The following is a 17,340-nucleotide window of genomic DNA, read 5'->3' on the forward strand; positions in this document are numbered from 1 at the left end:
AATCGTGACCTCACAAATGTTGTTGCTATGCACATTTTATCAAGTAACCATAGTTCTCAGAACCGGACCGAACCGGGAGGTTGAACTGTAAAAATTGGGAACTGAGATGAAAACCGATTTTTTAAGCATAAAGATTTGGGCATATGTAGCAATTCCGTGAACCCCTAAAACCGGGGTTGGACCACAAGAACCGGTGGCAAGTATCGTGCAGTCCAACACCTTAGCAATTTTAAAATTTTTTATTATTTTTTTATTATTATTTTTTTTTTTATAAAAACAACTTAACACAATTTTATACTACTTAATTAAATTATCCATCTCTTACAAGGAATAAAAAAAAAATTATAATTAAAATCCTTCAAAGATATTCAACTTTACTTCAAAAATTAATCATAAATTTTAATGTTTTCATGGTTATTATTTTATTTTATTAACTTTCTTATTTAATTATTAAATATATGCTTGAAAATTATTAAATTTCCCTCACATATATAGATATATTAGTCAATTTTGCTAGTTTTATAAATTAAATTCTATATTTAGGCTTTAATTAATTATTAAATTAATTATGACGTCATCACAGTTCGACCTTGGTTCGACCTCAAAAACCTTGAACCTCTCCCTTTTACGGTTTAATGAACGGTTCGGGTCTGAAAATCTTGCAAGTAACACGTGTTGTTTGGATCTTGTATCACTTATCTTACTGATCTATCAGTAATTATATCTCTTCTTTTTCTTTGTTCTCTATAAATAGGTTTTTCATCTCCTCATTTATGGGAGGAGAAGAAGGAAGGAGGATACGGTACTAGGTGCTCACTTTTTAAAGATGTCATTCAAGTTTTGGGCTCAATCCCTTAGAGTTACCTCACTGCCTTCGCTAGCACACTCCCCACCCTTTTGCTTTGCATTTCTCCTCATTTTCATTCCTCATGGTTGTTCATCACGATGGTCATAACTAGTTCATTTTAAACAAGAATTCCTCCTTTACATTTACCTAAGCTAACAATAGTGGCAGCTCCAAGAATTTTTTTAAGGGTGGTCATTAAAAAACTTAAATTATACAAAATTTAATAAAAAGAAAACTTCATACATTGACCAAAAAAAAAAAAAAAAAAATACACACACACGCAAAATTTTTTTTAGTTAAAAGCCAACACTCTTGTGACTCATGAATTAATAGGTTCCTCTCTCTCTCTCTCTCTCTTACCAAATGGGAAGTTTTGCTTTATATATAAATTGTATTTGTAGTAATGTTATATATATATATATATATATATATATATGTAATATGGTGTTAATGTTTTTGAGTCAATCCTCAAGCACGATATTCATGAGATTATTGATAAAAATTGTAATTGTAACGTATTCAATGTGCTTCAAAAGAATCTGAATAGTTTTGGTTTGAAAATATGTGCTAGTTATATATAGGAGAGCCCATTCATGTTGTTTTAGTAATGTTATTTGTATTTTTTGAAAATACGTGTGGGTGACAAATGTGTGAAAATACGTATAATATTGTTTAAACACTGAAAACTGTTATTTAAACAGCGGTAATAAACAAACCCTAATGTGTAGTTCAATTTTTATTTATTAATTGACTTATTGTGATGCAATGTTAAAGCCAACACACTTTTTAAAAAAGGAAAGAAAAAAAAAATTTTAAAAGCCAACACTTTTGTGACTTATGAATTAATAGGTTCCCATGGGCATATATGGGCAATAGTCACGATTATAAACAATCTTTTAAAATTCTCCAACATGTTTGTTGAAAATGTATTATTAGTTATCATATCATTTGGTGATTTCAGTAAAACGTTCCTACGACTATAATATATAATATAGTCATAAATCTTTAGAAGTACCCATAAAATAAAATAAATTAGAAGTAAATTGTTCTACAATCTACATAATAACTTAAAACTTCAACAAAGTTTTGCTACGATTCATTATAATCCCACTCATACCCTTCTCTGTGTTTCAATAACGACACCTGAATGAGTCTGATTAATATGTCCCAAGTTCCAAAGACAATGCAATTATAAGATTGAGTTTATATGCCAGCCAGCGGGAAGAGGCCAAAAGAAAATAGTTTGATTTGGATTTATTTGGACAGTAAATTAAGAACCATGAAAGTTCTAGAATCTTAGTCAAAAAGTATATCATCAGGTGCTTCTTGATGGGCCAGACTTTTTTTTTTTTGGTAACAAAGGATTTTCATAGGAACATAGCTACAAGTACATGCACAAAATGTCTAAAGATAATAATAAAGTAACATCTGTAGGGGTTCATAAAAAATTACTAAATCATGCTCATGCTTAAAATTCCTTTTGGGTTTTAGTTAGAGCATCAACACATTTGTTGTGCAGTTAATATTTATGAAATAAGAAATTATATGAATATTGGTGTGATGTCCGTTACTAATTCTACTATACTTAAATTATTGAATATATTTTTCAAGAGAAAGAAGTACTTTTGTTTTTAGGTTTTTTCTGTTTGGAAAACTTTTTCCCCCTCTTTATAAAGAATCTTTATAAACTGTTTTGAGGAATGATTTTCTAAATCCTTTTCTTCTAAAGGGGTTTTTTGAAATTTTATTGTCATGATTAATAGGGATAATGGTTCTAATCCATAGTGCGATCCTAAGAACGACGTCATTAATTTGTGGGTTGATTAGTTTTTAGGTAAGTTGAGTTGAGTTAAGAGTCTTGTAACTCAATTGACACTTTTTAGTGTACTATCCAAAGAATAAATTCTCCTCTTTTTTATTATGAATGTTCAAATTCTCCTCCTCCTATTATACTATCAATTTTTATTTTAAAAAAAAAAATTTGTTATAGATTGATTAAACTGAGTAGATGAGGAGAACTAGATGTTGGCCTCATTCTTATCATTATGACATTATGTACAAGCCAAGATGAGGCATATATATAATAATGCAAGTGAAGTATTTGTAGACAGACAGACTGGCTTGATTAAAATTACTTCAACGTAACTTCAAATAGAAATAATGGAATGTTGATGAGTTACTTCATTTTGAGTTTTGACCCTGAAAGGAAAAGGAAAAGAAAAAAAAATGAAGGTAAAGTTACTTGTTTAATTGATTCTCATGATGGTATTTGTTAAGAGATTCGACGTTTGACCAGAATAAAAACCACGAGTGAAACTATTCACATAATTGGTTTGGTGAATCTAATAGATTAGCAATGTAAAGTGGGCAACATTACTAAAAGAATGGTGCAAATGAATCATGAAAGGTCACGAATCTATGCTTGTAGTGCCTCTTATATAATTTTTCATACACATTTGATAGTTATATAATAAGTTTATGGACTTCGCATGTTTATGTGACATTTGCCAACATAATTTACAGCAAGTCTATGACCATAAAAAAATTATATTATTATTTATATTATAAAAAAAAAAAAAAAAAAACTTTTACCTCTTATTTTCTACACTACTTTTAAGTTTTAAGTGAATAAACAAATCAGTAAAGTTTAAGCAAATTTACAAATTAAGTCCATCTAATTAGATGTGTTCATATTGGATAGTCTATTAATTGTTGGAATTTTAAAGGGGCAAGCACACTGTTTTTCTCAACGCTTAGATCCTGTCTTGGGTTTAATCATTGCAAACATATAAACACTTATGTATGCCACTTGTTCGAGACTTTAATGGAAGAATTTTTAAGCTTTATGACTTGGCGCTATGATTCTACTAAAATAGTGAAAAAGAAAAGTCATATATTATCATGTCAATGTACTCTTTATTTTCATATTTGCACATGATATATACATTCTTTTGCCAGAAAATTATGTGAACCAGTCCCGAATTCTCACAGATAAGTGGTGATGATGATAGCAGAAAGTACCCTTTAAAGTTCCACTTTTATTTCTTAAATAATTAAAAGCAACATCAAAGTTGCAGTGGCAATTAATTTGGAAATACATGGTCATAATTCAGACAAACTTGTCCAACAATAATCTCAAGCTCATGATTTGTTTGTTTGATTTGACACAGACCATTGACCAAAATAGTTAAACAGCACAAAAGGACCCTTTGAAGAATATATCCATTTAAAAGAAATTGTACAAAAAGTAAAAACATTCCCTGATGAAATTGTCATCCTACTCTTGGCAGACATTCCATTTATAAGGAAACTTCACTTTCTTGGATCATGATGTACATATATTTTCACATATTGCTGTATTTTTTCCCCCAAAGGTCCACTACTATTACATTCACATAATCAATTTGATGTTTATGTACCAAGCCATACAACAAACCTGTTGAAACCTATGACATAATACAGCCCATGACTGATGTAAACATCAAGCCTTAGTATCAAACTAATTACAATTAGTGAAATCATGACCTAATCTTTACATATATGTGACTAGATGTCTCTTACCATAAATAAGAATGAAATGGAGAACATGGTGATTGAACATGTTTTCTGATTTACAACTTATTCAAATTGTGTACTAAAAAATCCATATGGGAAGATACGAAGTTCTCCCTGAGGCTGGATATTGCTAGCTTTCAGCAGCAGGAGACTGTTGCGGACGAGCTCGAGCAGTGAAACCAGCAAACCAAGCAACCCTCATGAGTTGCATACCTAGAATCAGCACCCACCAGGACACCAACCCACGAATTGTGTGCATAGTCCATGCCGGTGCACCCAGTTCAGCCCCAAGCTTCAACCCCCTCATCAGCTGCAACACACGGTAGGCCTCATACACCACAGGGGTCACCAGCCAAACTGGTGACTGCCAATGCCATGTGAGCATCTCAGTCAGAATCTGTATAGATAGAAGCAGAAGGTACGGACCCAATAGAACAGCAAATGAGATGAAAGATAGCTGTGGTTGGAGGACACCCTTTTGGGATCCATAAAGCAACATCAAAGGGATGATAAATCCAGTTACAGTTGCAACCATGTTCCAAAATTGGTAACTAAAAGGAGCTTTGCTTTTGCAAGCTTGTGATGGCTGCTTTGGACGGGCACAAGAATCAGCCATGAGGAGAAAGAGGGTTGCACCAAGATTAAAAATGCAGTCGAGTCCAATCAAGGAGAGCAGACTGGCTATGTTGGGGCCAAGGAAGATGGAAGATATAGGTAGCCACAAGGTCGGAACCATGCCCGTTGCAAGTAGAAGAGAAGGGCCCAGAAGCCACATTGGCCATTTGAGGAACTGAAGCGGTACCACTGGCTGATTACTTGAGTCAGTAACATCTTCAGTGTTGGTAACTGGTTCTTCATCTGTATTGTTAGAATTAAGGGTTTCAAATATATTACTAGTTTCCTTCAAGAAGTTATCACTGGCACTCTCAGTGGGAGCATATGTGACTTGTGGAGATTCCCAAGGAGTCAATTTTGTGCAGCCAACCTGGGTTTGTTTAATGCGAACTTGAGGGAAGCTGAGTACACGGAGCACATTTGATGATTTCCACAATTTTAGGCTTCCAGGGTGGATGTGGGAAAAGGTAATGGTTGACATTGTGGAATGAGGCCTGACTGATGATGAAATTCCTTGGTTCATGGGTCAACTTTTGCAACTTTGCCTGAAACTACAATTTTCATTCTCTGAAACATATGCCATTAAAAAATATGGGGTAAGAAGAATATAGCAGAAGCCATTTGCAGACATAGGCAAGATAAAAGAAAACTGATGTTACCCTGTAAAACATTATAAACACTGACAAGAAATCAGTTCCTCATATACAGTTACAATAACAACAGCAAAGCCTTAATCACAAATTTTTTGGGGTCGGCTATGTATCCTCAACATATTAGTTGGCCACATTATTTTTTTTCCTCCATTTTATTCTATTCGATGTTATAGTGTCTATTAATTCCTTAATGACATGTCCTTTTTTACTACTCCTAATGTTATTTTTGGACTTCCTCTGCCCTTTTTCATTTTCTCAACTTTAATCAACTCAATCTTTCTTACCGATTCATTAGTTGCTCTCCTCTGCACATAGATGAACAGACATACAAGTTTTCTTTTTTGGATAGGTAATTAACATATATACTACTTAACCAAACAAAAAACAGAAAGAAACATAACCTTCTGATATACAAGGATACAATTCAATTACAAGAGCTCCTTTAAAGATCCTTTTAGATTAAATTTGGTAAAAGAATCACACACCCAGTGGGTATTAAGTTGGTGGCCGCATTACCCTCCACTCCTTTCTCATGGATTAAGAATATGCCATGTGAGCTAGAGCTCATTCCCAAACCCTTAGATTTTAACATGCGAATTTTAATTTACTCTTATGAATGATAATTTCATTGATCAAAAACACACATACACCAAATGCTGGGCAGTAAGCACAAACAGACTCCACCAATCAGAACAGAAAACCACTCAGAGACAAACCAGAAACAAAGCAAGAACCAAAACAGACCACTGACCAAGAAAACAGAAATGAAAGCACAGAAAGACTCAATACGGACCAAACTCAGGATGCTAAAGCAGAAATAGGGACAATAATTCTTTATTAGTTCCTTACAGCATATAGTTTCTTTTAAATTGCTGAAAGACTGGTGAATTAAAATTAAATATACTTCATAATGTAAAAGCACTGCACTTGAAGATGGGTTAAAGTCGCTGACAATAACATAAATAAAAACTTGTTAAATTTTAAAGCAGTCACATATTGGAGAAAATAGAGATGGAATCAAGGATCAAATATTAACAATGGTGTCTGGTTTAAGCTTAATTACTTCTTCTTACTCCAAAACATACTAGTTCTTTATAAGGGAAGTCCTCATATGTATCAAAGGAAAGCTTACACTAGGTAAAGGAGAGTGAAACGAAGCTGAACAATGGTTCTGTTCCTCACAGACACAGCTCAACAGCAACAACCTCTGTTATGATGTAAAGGGTTATATATGTTTAGAATAAAAGTGAATCTAAATCTGGTAAGCTATTCAAACTACTAAGGTATCACAATCCTTTTGGAGGGTGAAGTTCACTCAAACATCCACATTTAATCCAATTGTATTGATAAAACAATTTCAAAGAAAAAATTCTCTTCACTTAAAAAAAAAAAAACAGAGAACAAATCTATTCATGAAGAGTTATTTTCAGCTGATCACTGAAAGGCTTGAATTGTACTTAATATTTAGGAAAGTATAACCTAAATGGGGTGCAGCTAAGTGTACATATAAACTCAAAAACATTGGCATATAAGATATACAAGAATTGAAACATATGTATTAGGAATAAAAAAAAAAAAGATCAGATATCTGGTAATTCACACACAACAATATTTTGCAATTTAGATTTGGATTGATGCTCTCTTTTATTTATTTATTTTTTTCTCCCGATAATCAACTTGGATTGATGCTCAATTCAACCAGGAAGCAATCTCTGGCTAACCTATCAGAATGAACAATGAATAAAGTTTTTTTGATGAATAACAATCAACAAAGTTACACTATGCCACCTTCAGTATAATAAGGAACCGCCGCCGGGGGGAGGGGGAGGGGGGTGGCGCTGGAGGATAAGAAACAAAAAGGAGAACCACATCACTCATGGCTATTAGGTAATTCAACATCCTCTTCTCCCATACAATTCTGTAAAAAGCTACCCTGCTGAAGCCGTTAAGGCACAAACAAAAGTACAGACAACAGATGCTGTTTCCCAAGATCCTAAACATGATCCAAAAATCTCATGCAAGTGGAGGCATGTGCATTGCCATGTGTTTTAGGATACAGACACATCCTAAATGAAATGAAAAAAAAAAAAAAAAAAATTGTAAAAACACATTAAATTTAATAAAACAAAAGAAAAGAAAAACTCTCCAAGGAAGCATATAAACACAATAGACTGTCCAAATACCTTTTCTTGTACTGCAAGAAGATGCTAGAACCAATGTGACTACACCAGGAGTGTCAAACCACAATCTGATAATCGTGCTTATTAATACTAAGATACTAGCACTTTCAATCTGTCTCAAGTAAACCTCAACACTAAAGCCAAACTTGTAAATTATGAATTTCAGTACAGATCAGCAAATTGTACAAGTTTTGTGGGAAGTTTAGAACTCTCATTAAAAGCCATGCTCCACACCCAAAACATACCACCATTAAATGGCAGGCTCTCTAGTAACCCAATAAAAATGATAACAAATCCAATTTCCTAATTGACAACAGTATCTAAAACCACTCACTACTTTTGTCTTTCAAAAATTGCACCACGCACTTTCTGTGATCTCTAATAGAATCATACAAGTTGAGGAACTCTTTCTATTAAGAAAATAAACCTTAGAGTGAGGAACTACAAAAACTAACTATTAACGAAATGGAAAATCACACATTATATTTGGACTTGAGAATTTAAAATCAAGAAATTTGATGAAGAACAATTGCTGGTATATAACGCTTTATATGAATTTTAACAATACATGACATAACACAAAAACCTATATTATGAATTTGAATAACATCTTACACCTAATCATTTCAAATCAACATATTAATAAAGCTGAAATCCATCCATTGATTTCACAATAAAAAATTTGTACTTTTTGTATTTTATTAAAGCCCTTTAAACTAGAAACTAAAATCCAAACCCTTCTCCTCAAATACTTCCTCCCAAATGAAAGCAATTGGCATAATCAAAATTTCTCAACCCCACCTCCCAACAAGTGAACCGGGTTTCGAATCCTAGTCAAACCAAAAACCAATTTGTGTCTCGTCCATCATGGAATAAATGTCATAAGTTCAAATCCTATGGTATCTATCAAAAAACTATGGTCTCATTTACAAACACAAGACATCAAAACTTCACATATCCTAATTATGTTAAATAAAACAAACATAATTAATACAATCATAAATAAATAATAATAATAAAAAATACTAGAGAGTAATTCTAATTCATGCTTTTCTCATGAAAACAGTAGCCTTTAGCAGTTAACAAATTCATCATTTTTATTAAAAACACACTCTAAAATCAATCTGTATGACATGAAAGTATATCAACTTTAACTGAATACTACTAGTGCCCAACTACAAACACAGCTGTATCTAAAGAGAGACCAAACTAAACATAAAATTCGATTTTTGTTTCGTAATTCCTCATTTTTTTTTTTGTCAAATCGATTTCTGTCGGAGGAACCGAAGAGGGCATAAGACATGAATCGAGGAGGAGGGTTTGTCGTTAATTATTAAGAACAGAAGTAACTAAAAAAAAGAAGAGATTAATAAATGGTACCTGGGGCTGATCCTCTTCGACAAAACCCTCCGTGCGGTTTCACTTTCACTTAGACTCTTTGGCTGTGTGGGGTTACTCGCGCAGGCCTAGGTTGTTACTGTTATAATCATTTATTAATTTATCTGTTTATTACTCATAATAATACTCTTTTTTTTTTTTTGGTAAACAACTCATAATAATACTCAATCCAATATGGTACACTCGGTTTAGTGGGTGACAAATTTTGTAAGATAATACTATTTTAATAATTATAATCTAAATTCGCGTGTTTGGAAAATTTCCATTAAAAAAAAAAAGGAATCTATTTGGAAACGTAGCTTTTTTTTTTTTATTTTTTTGAGAGAACTGAGTGATCCAATATGGGGCAAGAAGTTTTGAATCTATTATATCATTGATATTATAAAGTTTTAGGAACAGTTAAGTTAATCGTTTAGCTATTTCAAAAAAAAAAAAAATGTTAATCGTTTAGGTTATTGAAAGGAGTAATGCTTAGTTCATAACATTTTTACAATGAATTTTAGGTTGTTAATTGATTCAAATGTTTATTTATGATTTAGTGTGAAAATATTGTGTATATAATATTACTCTTTTAAAATCATGTTTCCAAAATATGATTTTTAGTTAAAACTTAAAGGTCAATAAAAATTGTGTTTTTTAGATATAATTTTAAGTGATCAAATCGTGTTATAAAAAACGATTTTGAAAAATATGTTAGATCTCTAAATAATTTCAAAAGAATCAGAACAGGGACAATTTATATAATTAATATTTAAAAAAATATTATCTTATAAATTTTGTCATTAGTAGGTTCAATAGACTTAAAAGTCATGCTAATAAACCTGATCAAGTTCCATCCACCCAGTGTATGGGCTCTTGGGGTGTCTAATGAGTAATGACCAACGAAAAATATCCCCTTTTCATCAAGGTTATTAAACCCGGACCGGACTGTACGGTCCGACCGGAAAACCCGGGAACCATTCAGATTCACGGTCCATTTAAGGTAAGGAACCGTTCCATGCGAAAAAAGCATGGAACCGTCCGGACCGCGGTCCGACCGTCCGGGTCTATGAACCGTGACCGGTTCACACGGTTCGGACGGTTCCCTAATTTCAGCCTTTTTTTTTTTTTTTTTTTTTTTTTTTTAAACCCTCTCTCAAAAATCACTCTTAGCCTCACTCTGAAACCCTCTCTCAATCACTCTCAATCCTCACTCTCTCAAGTCTCAATCACTCTCTCGTCTCTGCCTCTCCCTCGTCACCGTCGCACTGTCGCAGCTCAGCCCAGATTTCTTCCACAATCCTCACTCTCTCAATCACTCTCTCCCTCGTCGCCGTCACACTGTTGCAGCTCAGCCCAGATCTCTTCCTCACTCTCTCAAAGTCTCAATCACTCTCTCGTCTCTACCTCTCTCCCTCGTTGCCGTCGCAGCTCAACCCAGATCGCAGCTCACTCTCTCACGCTCATCTCTGCCTCTCTCCCTCGTCCCTGTCGCAGCTCACTCTGCGCCTCGTCACCGTTGCTGTCGTTGGTACTTTAATCTGTTTTTTCTTTGTTAATATTTGCAAGTTGATTGTGGATGATGATATAGATTTGAAGTGTTGGTGTGTAAATTGATTTGGGTCAATTGAAAATTGATTGTGGATGATGATATAGATCTGAAGTGTTGGTGTATGTGAAGACAAGGCTTGTGATATTATTGTAATTGTGAAAATTGATTTGGGTCAATTGGTGTTTCTGTCTGCCAAAATTACTTTGTTGTGTCTACAACTTCTTGCTGCATGTTTTTTTTTTTTTTTTTTTTTTTGTATTTTTTATTGCTGTTGGTTTCAATAATATTTACATTATTCTCAAATCATTTGCCCCATTACTAAAAGCAATCTCAACATAATTGAAATCCCATAATTAACATAGCATCTGAATATGCTAGATTTCAAATTTACTTAACTACAGCTATCAGACCACATATTAATAAAAAAATAAAAAGAGAAGAAGAAAAATGACCCTCAAGAATAGAACAGGTGGACCATGGACCTGTTTCAAAATGAGTTCAGTGATAGAACAGGCAGACGCCTTATAGTATCTTAACTAGCTTTTTCTTATGATGGTGTCCTGAAAACAATTGGCCCTAATGTCTCACATACTTGACAAGCACAATGAAGAAGAAATGACTAATCAGAATGTGAAACAAAAGTAAGCTAATAGCTAGTCAAAGTGAGAAGAAGCAAAAACAGTGTGAAACAAAAGTAAGCTAATAGCTAGTCAAAGTGAGAAGAAGCAAAAACAGTAATACAAGTACCAATGACTTGCAGAAACCCTGTGCTTTCCCAGATAAGAAGACATTATTCTCAGAAACCCTATGCTTTCCCAGCAATACAAGTTAATTATTTAGTTTTTTTTTTTTTTTTTTTTTTTTTTTTTTGGGTCTATTGCATAATGAGTAGGTTCCGTGGAAAGTTGAAAAGGAAAAGTGAATGTGGGATTAGGATGTTTTAGGGATCAGTTTTTGTATTATGGTTCAATTAACTTGTGGAAAGGATGTTACATTTGAAAAGTTTTTTTGTCTAGTGACTTGTTTCTTTCATGCATTTTTGATGGGAAGGAGTTTTTTTTGTCTAGTGTGTAACAATGTGTAATTGTGTACTGTATTTTTGTAAGTTTTATGTATTTTTTAGAAATAAGCTTTTCTAAATGAATTAGGCTATTTTAGTTAATTTTTCTATTTTTTTTATTAATTTAATGTTTTTATATATATTTAAAATAATTATTAAATTAATTATGACGTCATCACGGTTCGACCCCGGTTCGACCTCGGTCCAACCTCAAAACCCTTGAACCTCTCCCTTTTACGGTTCAATGAACGGTCCGGGTCTGAAAACCTTGCTTTTCATCCATAAAAATTTAAGTTATGTTTTCATGTTTAATATTCTAGAAGATTCATCAATTTTTTTTTTAATCAAATTCAATAATTGGTGAAAAGAGGATTTACTGCTTATTTTTAAACAGATTAAATCAATGGTGAAAAATAAGAGCATCCAAGTACAAAAGTGCTTAAAGGAAAAATATTTAAAGGATATAGGTGTGGTTTGGATCTGCGTTTCCTGCTGCGTTTTGCGTTTTCAGTTTCTTTTTTTTTTTTTTTTTTTTTTTTTTTTTTTGCTTTAGCTGCATCTTTTGACTAAGTCAACAATGAATGGTACATTTGTGAACTGTTCACGGGTCCTACAAATTATACTTTTCGGTCATTTTTTTCATTAAAAATGGGTCTCACAATACTATTCACATATTTAAAAATTATTTTGCTATCGTGTTTTCAGTTTTCAGTTTTCAATTTCAAAAAAATAAGTTCTATCTAAACAGACTCATAATTTTCCAAGCAATATTAAGTATGCTACCAATTTTATTATATAAACTTTATAAATTGATAGGTCATCAATTACCAAAAAAAAAAAAAAAAAAAATCCAATATATATTTATTACAATGTTGAAGTAACACCAATCATATTTATTACTTAACAAGTATATTTTTATCATTACAAAAGAAATTCAATATTTCTCTAGTAAATTTGTATTACCTTTATCATTTTTCTAATTTCACCCCAAATTAATGGGATGGTTTTATCAATGTGTATCTAAACAAGTCACGTAAATAGTCATTTGAATGTAGGATTGTAAACGTGCTGAGTTTTGTTGAGTGCTAAATGTCTGTGGTAGGCTCAATGACAAGTAAAATGTTCAAGTTTGGCTTGACCTCGAACCAACCTTATAAACAATGCTAGAGCATATGCAATAATAATTTCCTCATTTTCTTTTCTTTTTCAAACAATTAACATATAAATTCAAGCACATTAAAAACTTTAACCAAAAGGTTTATGTGTGGTTAATCCTTTAATAAATTGAATGAGAACATCTCTTGACTTTAACCATGCTATCTTTGCCCTTGTTTTGTAGATGATAGGTTTATGTCCTAGCAGCAGAAGATTCTGGTGTAGCTAAAACTCATGGGAACAGTCTTCCTACCCGAAGGCAGCGACCTTTCCATTGCTGGATTAGTAATGATGGTGTGGTGGAACTAGTGCAACTAACGAGTAACGCCAACTCCATTTCAGGAGAGAATAGTGAAGCTGCTTAATGAGCTAGATGGGATGAGAAAGCCTACCCTCATTTGGTAGGGAGGATACAAAAGTTGGGAGGATAGATGATAAAAAAGTGGGTGAGAGGACAAAAAGAGTAGGAATAAAAGGAAGGTAGTAGGATAGAGAGGAAAAAAATTAGAGAGTTCAAAAATAATGTCATAAACATCCCTTGTGCTAGGGTTGTGCTCCTTTTCAATGAGGTTTTTATTTATATAAATTTAAATTATATATTTAGTTAAATCACTCTATAATAGTCACTATACTTTTCCTGTTTTCATTTTAAGCATTGCCAAGCTGTCTGCCACTTCTTCTTGTGAGTCCTTAGTCCTGATAGAAGGATGAAATTGAAACCATGACCTCTTAATACTTAGCACAGATAGGGAGACATGTGAATATTTCACTTTCTTTTTATACTGCTTCTTTTCATTCTGCTTGGACAGGCATGAAATGATGCAAGCATAAAATAAAGAGTAAGGAAGCAATATTGTGTTGCTTGTAACTAATTCTGACATGACTAATTTTCTGAACAGTAGCATACTCAATGATATATAATCATTGATTCCATGTGAATATTATTTTAATGGATGCGTTAGCATTTACTATGTTAACAGTGCACTCCGTTTGTCATGTAAGATATTTTTCCGTTAAGTGAGTGATGGTAAGAACCAAAATGAAATGCATTTTTCACTTTAGGAACTAAAAGTAGTAAAATAGAAATGATCTTAAAATATAGGGACCAAAATTGCATTTACGTCTTTTTTTGTTTTTATAAAAAAAATTTTGGGATTCCTTTTTTTTTAATTAACGCTTTTTTTTAAATTAAGAAATAAAAATTAAATATTAAAATCAAGCTAAAACGATGTCGTTTTGGGGCTAGCTTAATGGCAGCAACAAACGGCACTCTAATAGAGGACTGAATTAAGGAGTTTTAAAACTTAGAGAACTAAAATAAACGAATGTAAATTTAGAGGACTGAAATGAAAAAAATAAAAAGTGATGGAATTTAGAGAGTGGGTTCTGCATTTTGGCCTTTATTTAATCATTCAAAACCACTTAGTTAAAGATATATATATATATATATATATATTTTTTTTTTTCATTTAATTTTTAATGTCTATTTTTATCGGGGGAAAATATCATTTCCTTCCTGTGAATATCTACTAGTTTATACACATTTATAATTCATACTGGAATGCTCCTATTTTAAAGTGGATGGAAAAAAATTAAAATTAAGAAACCTAAAAGGAAAAATAATGAATCTTTTGAATCCTATTAAAAGTTAAAGAGATTAAAAAAAGAAGAGAGAGAGACTAATAGGTACCTTTTCTTTCTCACTTTTTTGCCAAGTAGTTCATGTTATCCGATCTCTGGCCTGATACTCACGAATGTTAAAAGAATAGTGTCTAAAGGTACTCATAAATGTTAAAAGAATACCCTAGCAAAAGTACCTGTATTAAACAAAAGCAGCAAAAAAACTACCGCATCAAATCATCAAAAAAAAAAGAAAAAAAGAAAAAAGTGTAGACTGTAGAGCCATATATGAGAATGGCATGTCTCAACTCTCATCTAAACAATAATCGCTCAAATAGAAGGTTAATAATGAATACAAAACCCAACATGGCAATAAACGCAATTTAACAAAACTTGTTTTCATTTGGCAAAGAAGTTTTGGCACACATATAACAAAACCTGTTTCCATTTAGCATAGCAATTTTGGCGCACCTATATGTAAACACCAACCCAAGCGGTGGAATGGGCCAATGAAAAATGGTAAAAATAAATCAGTTTTTTGCACAAAAATCAGAACCCAAACAAATATCAGTATTAAAAAGAAATCCTATTTAAATCGATGCAAACAGCACAAATCAAAATCAATCTAATAATCCACTTCACATGAAGTTGCAACTCTATTCAATATAAAAAAAATTTTGTATTTAGAATTTATTTGTAGTTCTGTACTGAATTTAAGTTTGATGAAAGGGTTTGGAAATATTTTTTGTTTGCCATGTGTGCTAATTTTTAGGAAAAAGATACATGTGTGAGATATATTTAAATAAAGATAGTGTGTGCTAATATTTAGTAAAAAGATGTGTTAAACATATTATTAGCGGTTTAAACTTTTTTTTGTAATTTTTATAAAATCTAAAAAAGAAAAAAAAAATACACAGTATGGGATGCAGTTAAAAAAATGAGGGCGTTCTTTAAAAAAGAAAAGAAAAAAAGAAGAGAAAACGTGGGTTGTTTAATCTCTTTTTTCTAATTTCTTATTAATGAACAAAAAAAAAAAATTTTGGCTGTGTAAATGCTTGGTAGTGGAAACGTAGGATTTGATTTTTTTTTTTTTTAAAAATTTTTTTGAATTTAGTGATTTTTTTTTTTTTTTTTTTGGAGAGAGTTTTAACCTATGACGTCCGCTCCTAATGATAGATCATTAGACTAAGACACCAATCAGTTTTTGGTGTAAGCGGGGATTGAACCCTAGATCTCTTATACAAAGTGTTTGAATTTCCTTAAATGCACCATATTTTATTTTTTATGTATAATGATAATATAATATATTAGGGGTATTTTAACCAATAGAAATTGAGATAATTAACTTTCTTAATCCTCTTAATATATAGAAATAAAAAAAGTATTTTGAGAAAATAAAAGCCCATTTTTGTTCAACGTGATATTATGCATCCTTAATTTTCCCAGTGAAAGAGTGAGTAATTAGGGGGGAAAAAGCCCTAAAAAACATGTAAGTGTAAAAGAATTAAAGCCAACCTCAAGTCCCCTCTCTCTCTCCTATTGTTGGACAAACCCTGCACACTGCGTTTCCAGTTCAAAATGTGACACCCGCAATCCTAAACCCAAACAACCTAAAACGGTGGGCCTTCAAAATTGTTCTTTCATTAATTTTATTTTGGGCTGGGCCTAAATAGTAAATACTCTCCTACCCAACACACAAACAATCCGCCATCCTTATTTACCAGCTACCCCAAAGGCAAAAACTAACAAATTCCATTTCAAATAGAAATAAATCATAGAATCGTAGTATTTCATTGACGGGGGAGAACCATGTTTAAATCTCCCTTTTTCACTAGTGGTTTATTTATTTTTTTATTTTTCATTGATAATGCGAACCAGGTAAAAGAAAAAAAAGGTTTTTTTTATCTTCGTTTGCTTTCTGTAATTAAGGTTGCATTGTGGATGTGTTGGGCTCAAACCAATTTTGTTTCTAAGGTGGTTATTGCATGTAGATTGGGCCTGAACAGTTTTATTTATTTATTTTTTTTAGCCACATGGAAAAACAGGAGTGAATTGTGTATATGATATATGATATGATATCCTCTAGTTTTTTTATTTTTATTTTTTATTGGAAAACTAAAACTTTCATTGAATAAATAAAGACATTACATTATGGTGAAGAGTTTGTTGTAAGTAACAAGGATTCACTTCTATCCAAATAGAAAAATCAACAATGGTAAGAGCATGTTCAGCTAATAGATAGGCTGATTTATTTCCTTGCCTACACACATGAGAAAATATTACAAAGTGAAAATCATGAGAAGTTGCCCCAATACCATAGATAATAGGAGCTACTGAAGTAGAAGAAGGGGAGATGCTAGTAAGAGCCCGATAAACAATAATTGAGTCACCTTCCAACATAACTTCATGAATACCCACATCCTTCGCTAGTTGAATACTAGCTTCAAAAGCTTTTGCCTCCACCTCTAAAGCACCCAAAGGATCAGGAATCTTCTTGCTTAGAGCTGCTACCACCAATCCCTTATCATCCCTGATAATAACCCACACATCGTCTTCCTTCTGACTCGAAAACACAGCTCCATCCACGTTCACCTTATAAAAGGAACTCGTGGGTGGCACCCAGGTAGCATTCAAGTCTAGAGGCAGATGTGGAGAGACCACATTTGCAACTTGATACTCGTATAGGTATCTCGAAGTCCACTACACTAGTTCCAGCTCTCCTGTCC

The 17,340-nt window shown here is 32.5% G+C and overlaps 1 protein-coding gene across 3 annotated transcripts; it reads right to left on the reverse strand.

Annotated features, from left to right (window-relative positions):
• Positions 1–4,145: 4,145 nt before the first annotated feature.
• Positions 4,146–9,389, reverse strand: LOC126723000 (uncharacterized). 3 transcript variants are annotated; one of them, XM_050426176.1, is made up of 3 exons: positions 9,231–9,344; positions 6,803–6,877; positions 4,146–5,584 (listed from the first exon to the last, which is right to left on the reverse strand). In XM_050426176.1, exon 3 carries the CDS (start codon positions 5,538–5,540, stop codon positions 4,533–4,535), a length of 1,008 nt encoding a protein of 335 aa, XP_050282133.1. In that variant the 5' UTR covers positions 5,541–5,584; positions 6,803–6,877; positions 9,231–9,344; the 3' UTR covers positions 4,146–4,532. The 3 variants fall into 3 exon arrangements, with proteins under 3 accessions (XP_050282133.1, XP_050282132.1, XP_050282134.1); XM_050426175.1 differs by lacking the exon at positions 6,803–6,877 and having other exon boundaries at positions 9,231–9,389; XM_050426177.1 differs by lacking the exon at positions 6,803–6,877 and having other exon boundaries at positions 4,146–5,568; positions 9,231–9,364.
• Between the last annotated feature and the right edge of the window lie 7,951 nt (positions 9,390–17,340).

Source organism: Quercus robur, chromosome 4 (assembly GCF_932294415.1).
Source record: "Quercus robur chromosome 4, dhQueRobu3.1, whole genome shotgun sequence".
Taxonomy (NCBI): Eukaryota; Viridiplantae; Streptophyta; class Magnoliopsida; order Fagales; family Fagaceae; genus Quercus; species Quercus robur.

Bases quoted from the DNA above. Each gene is read 5' to 3' on its own strand.
- LOC126723000 (XM_050426175.1), bottom strand. From the start codon at position 5,540: ATGAACCAAGGAATTTCATCATCAGTCAGGCCTCATTCCACAATGTCA.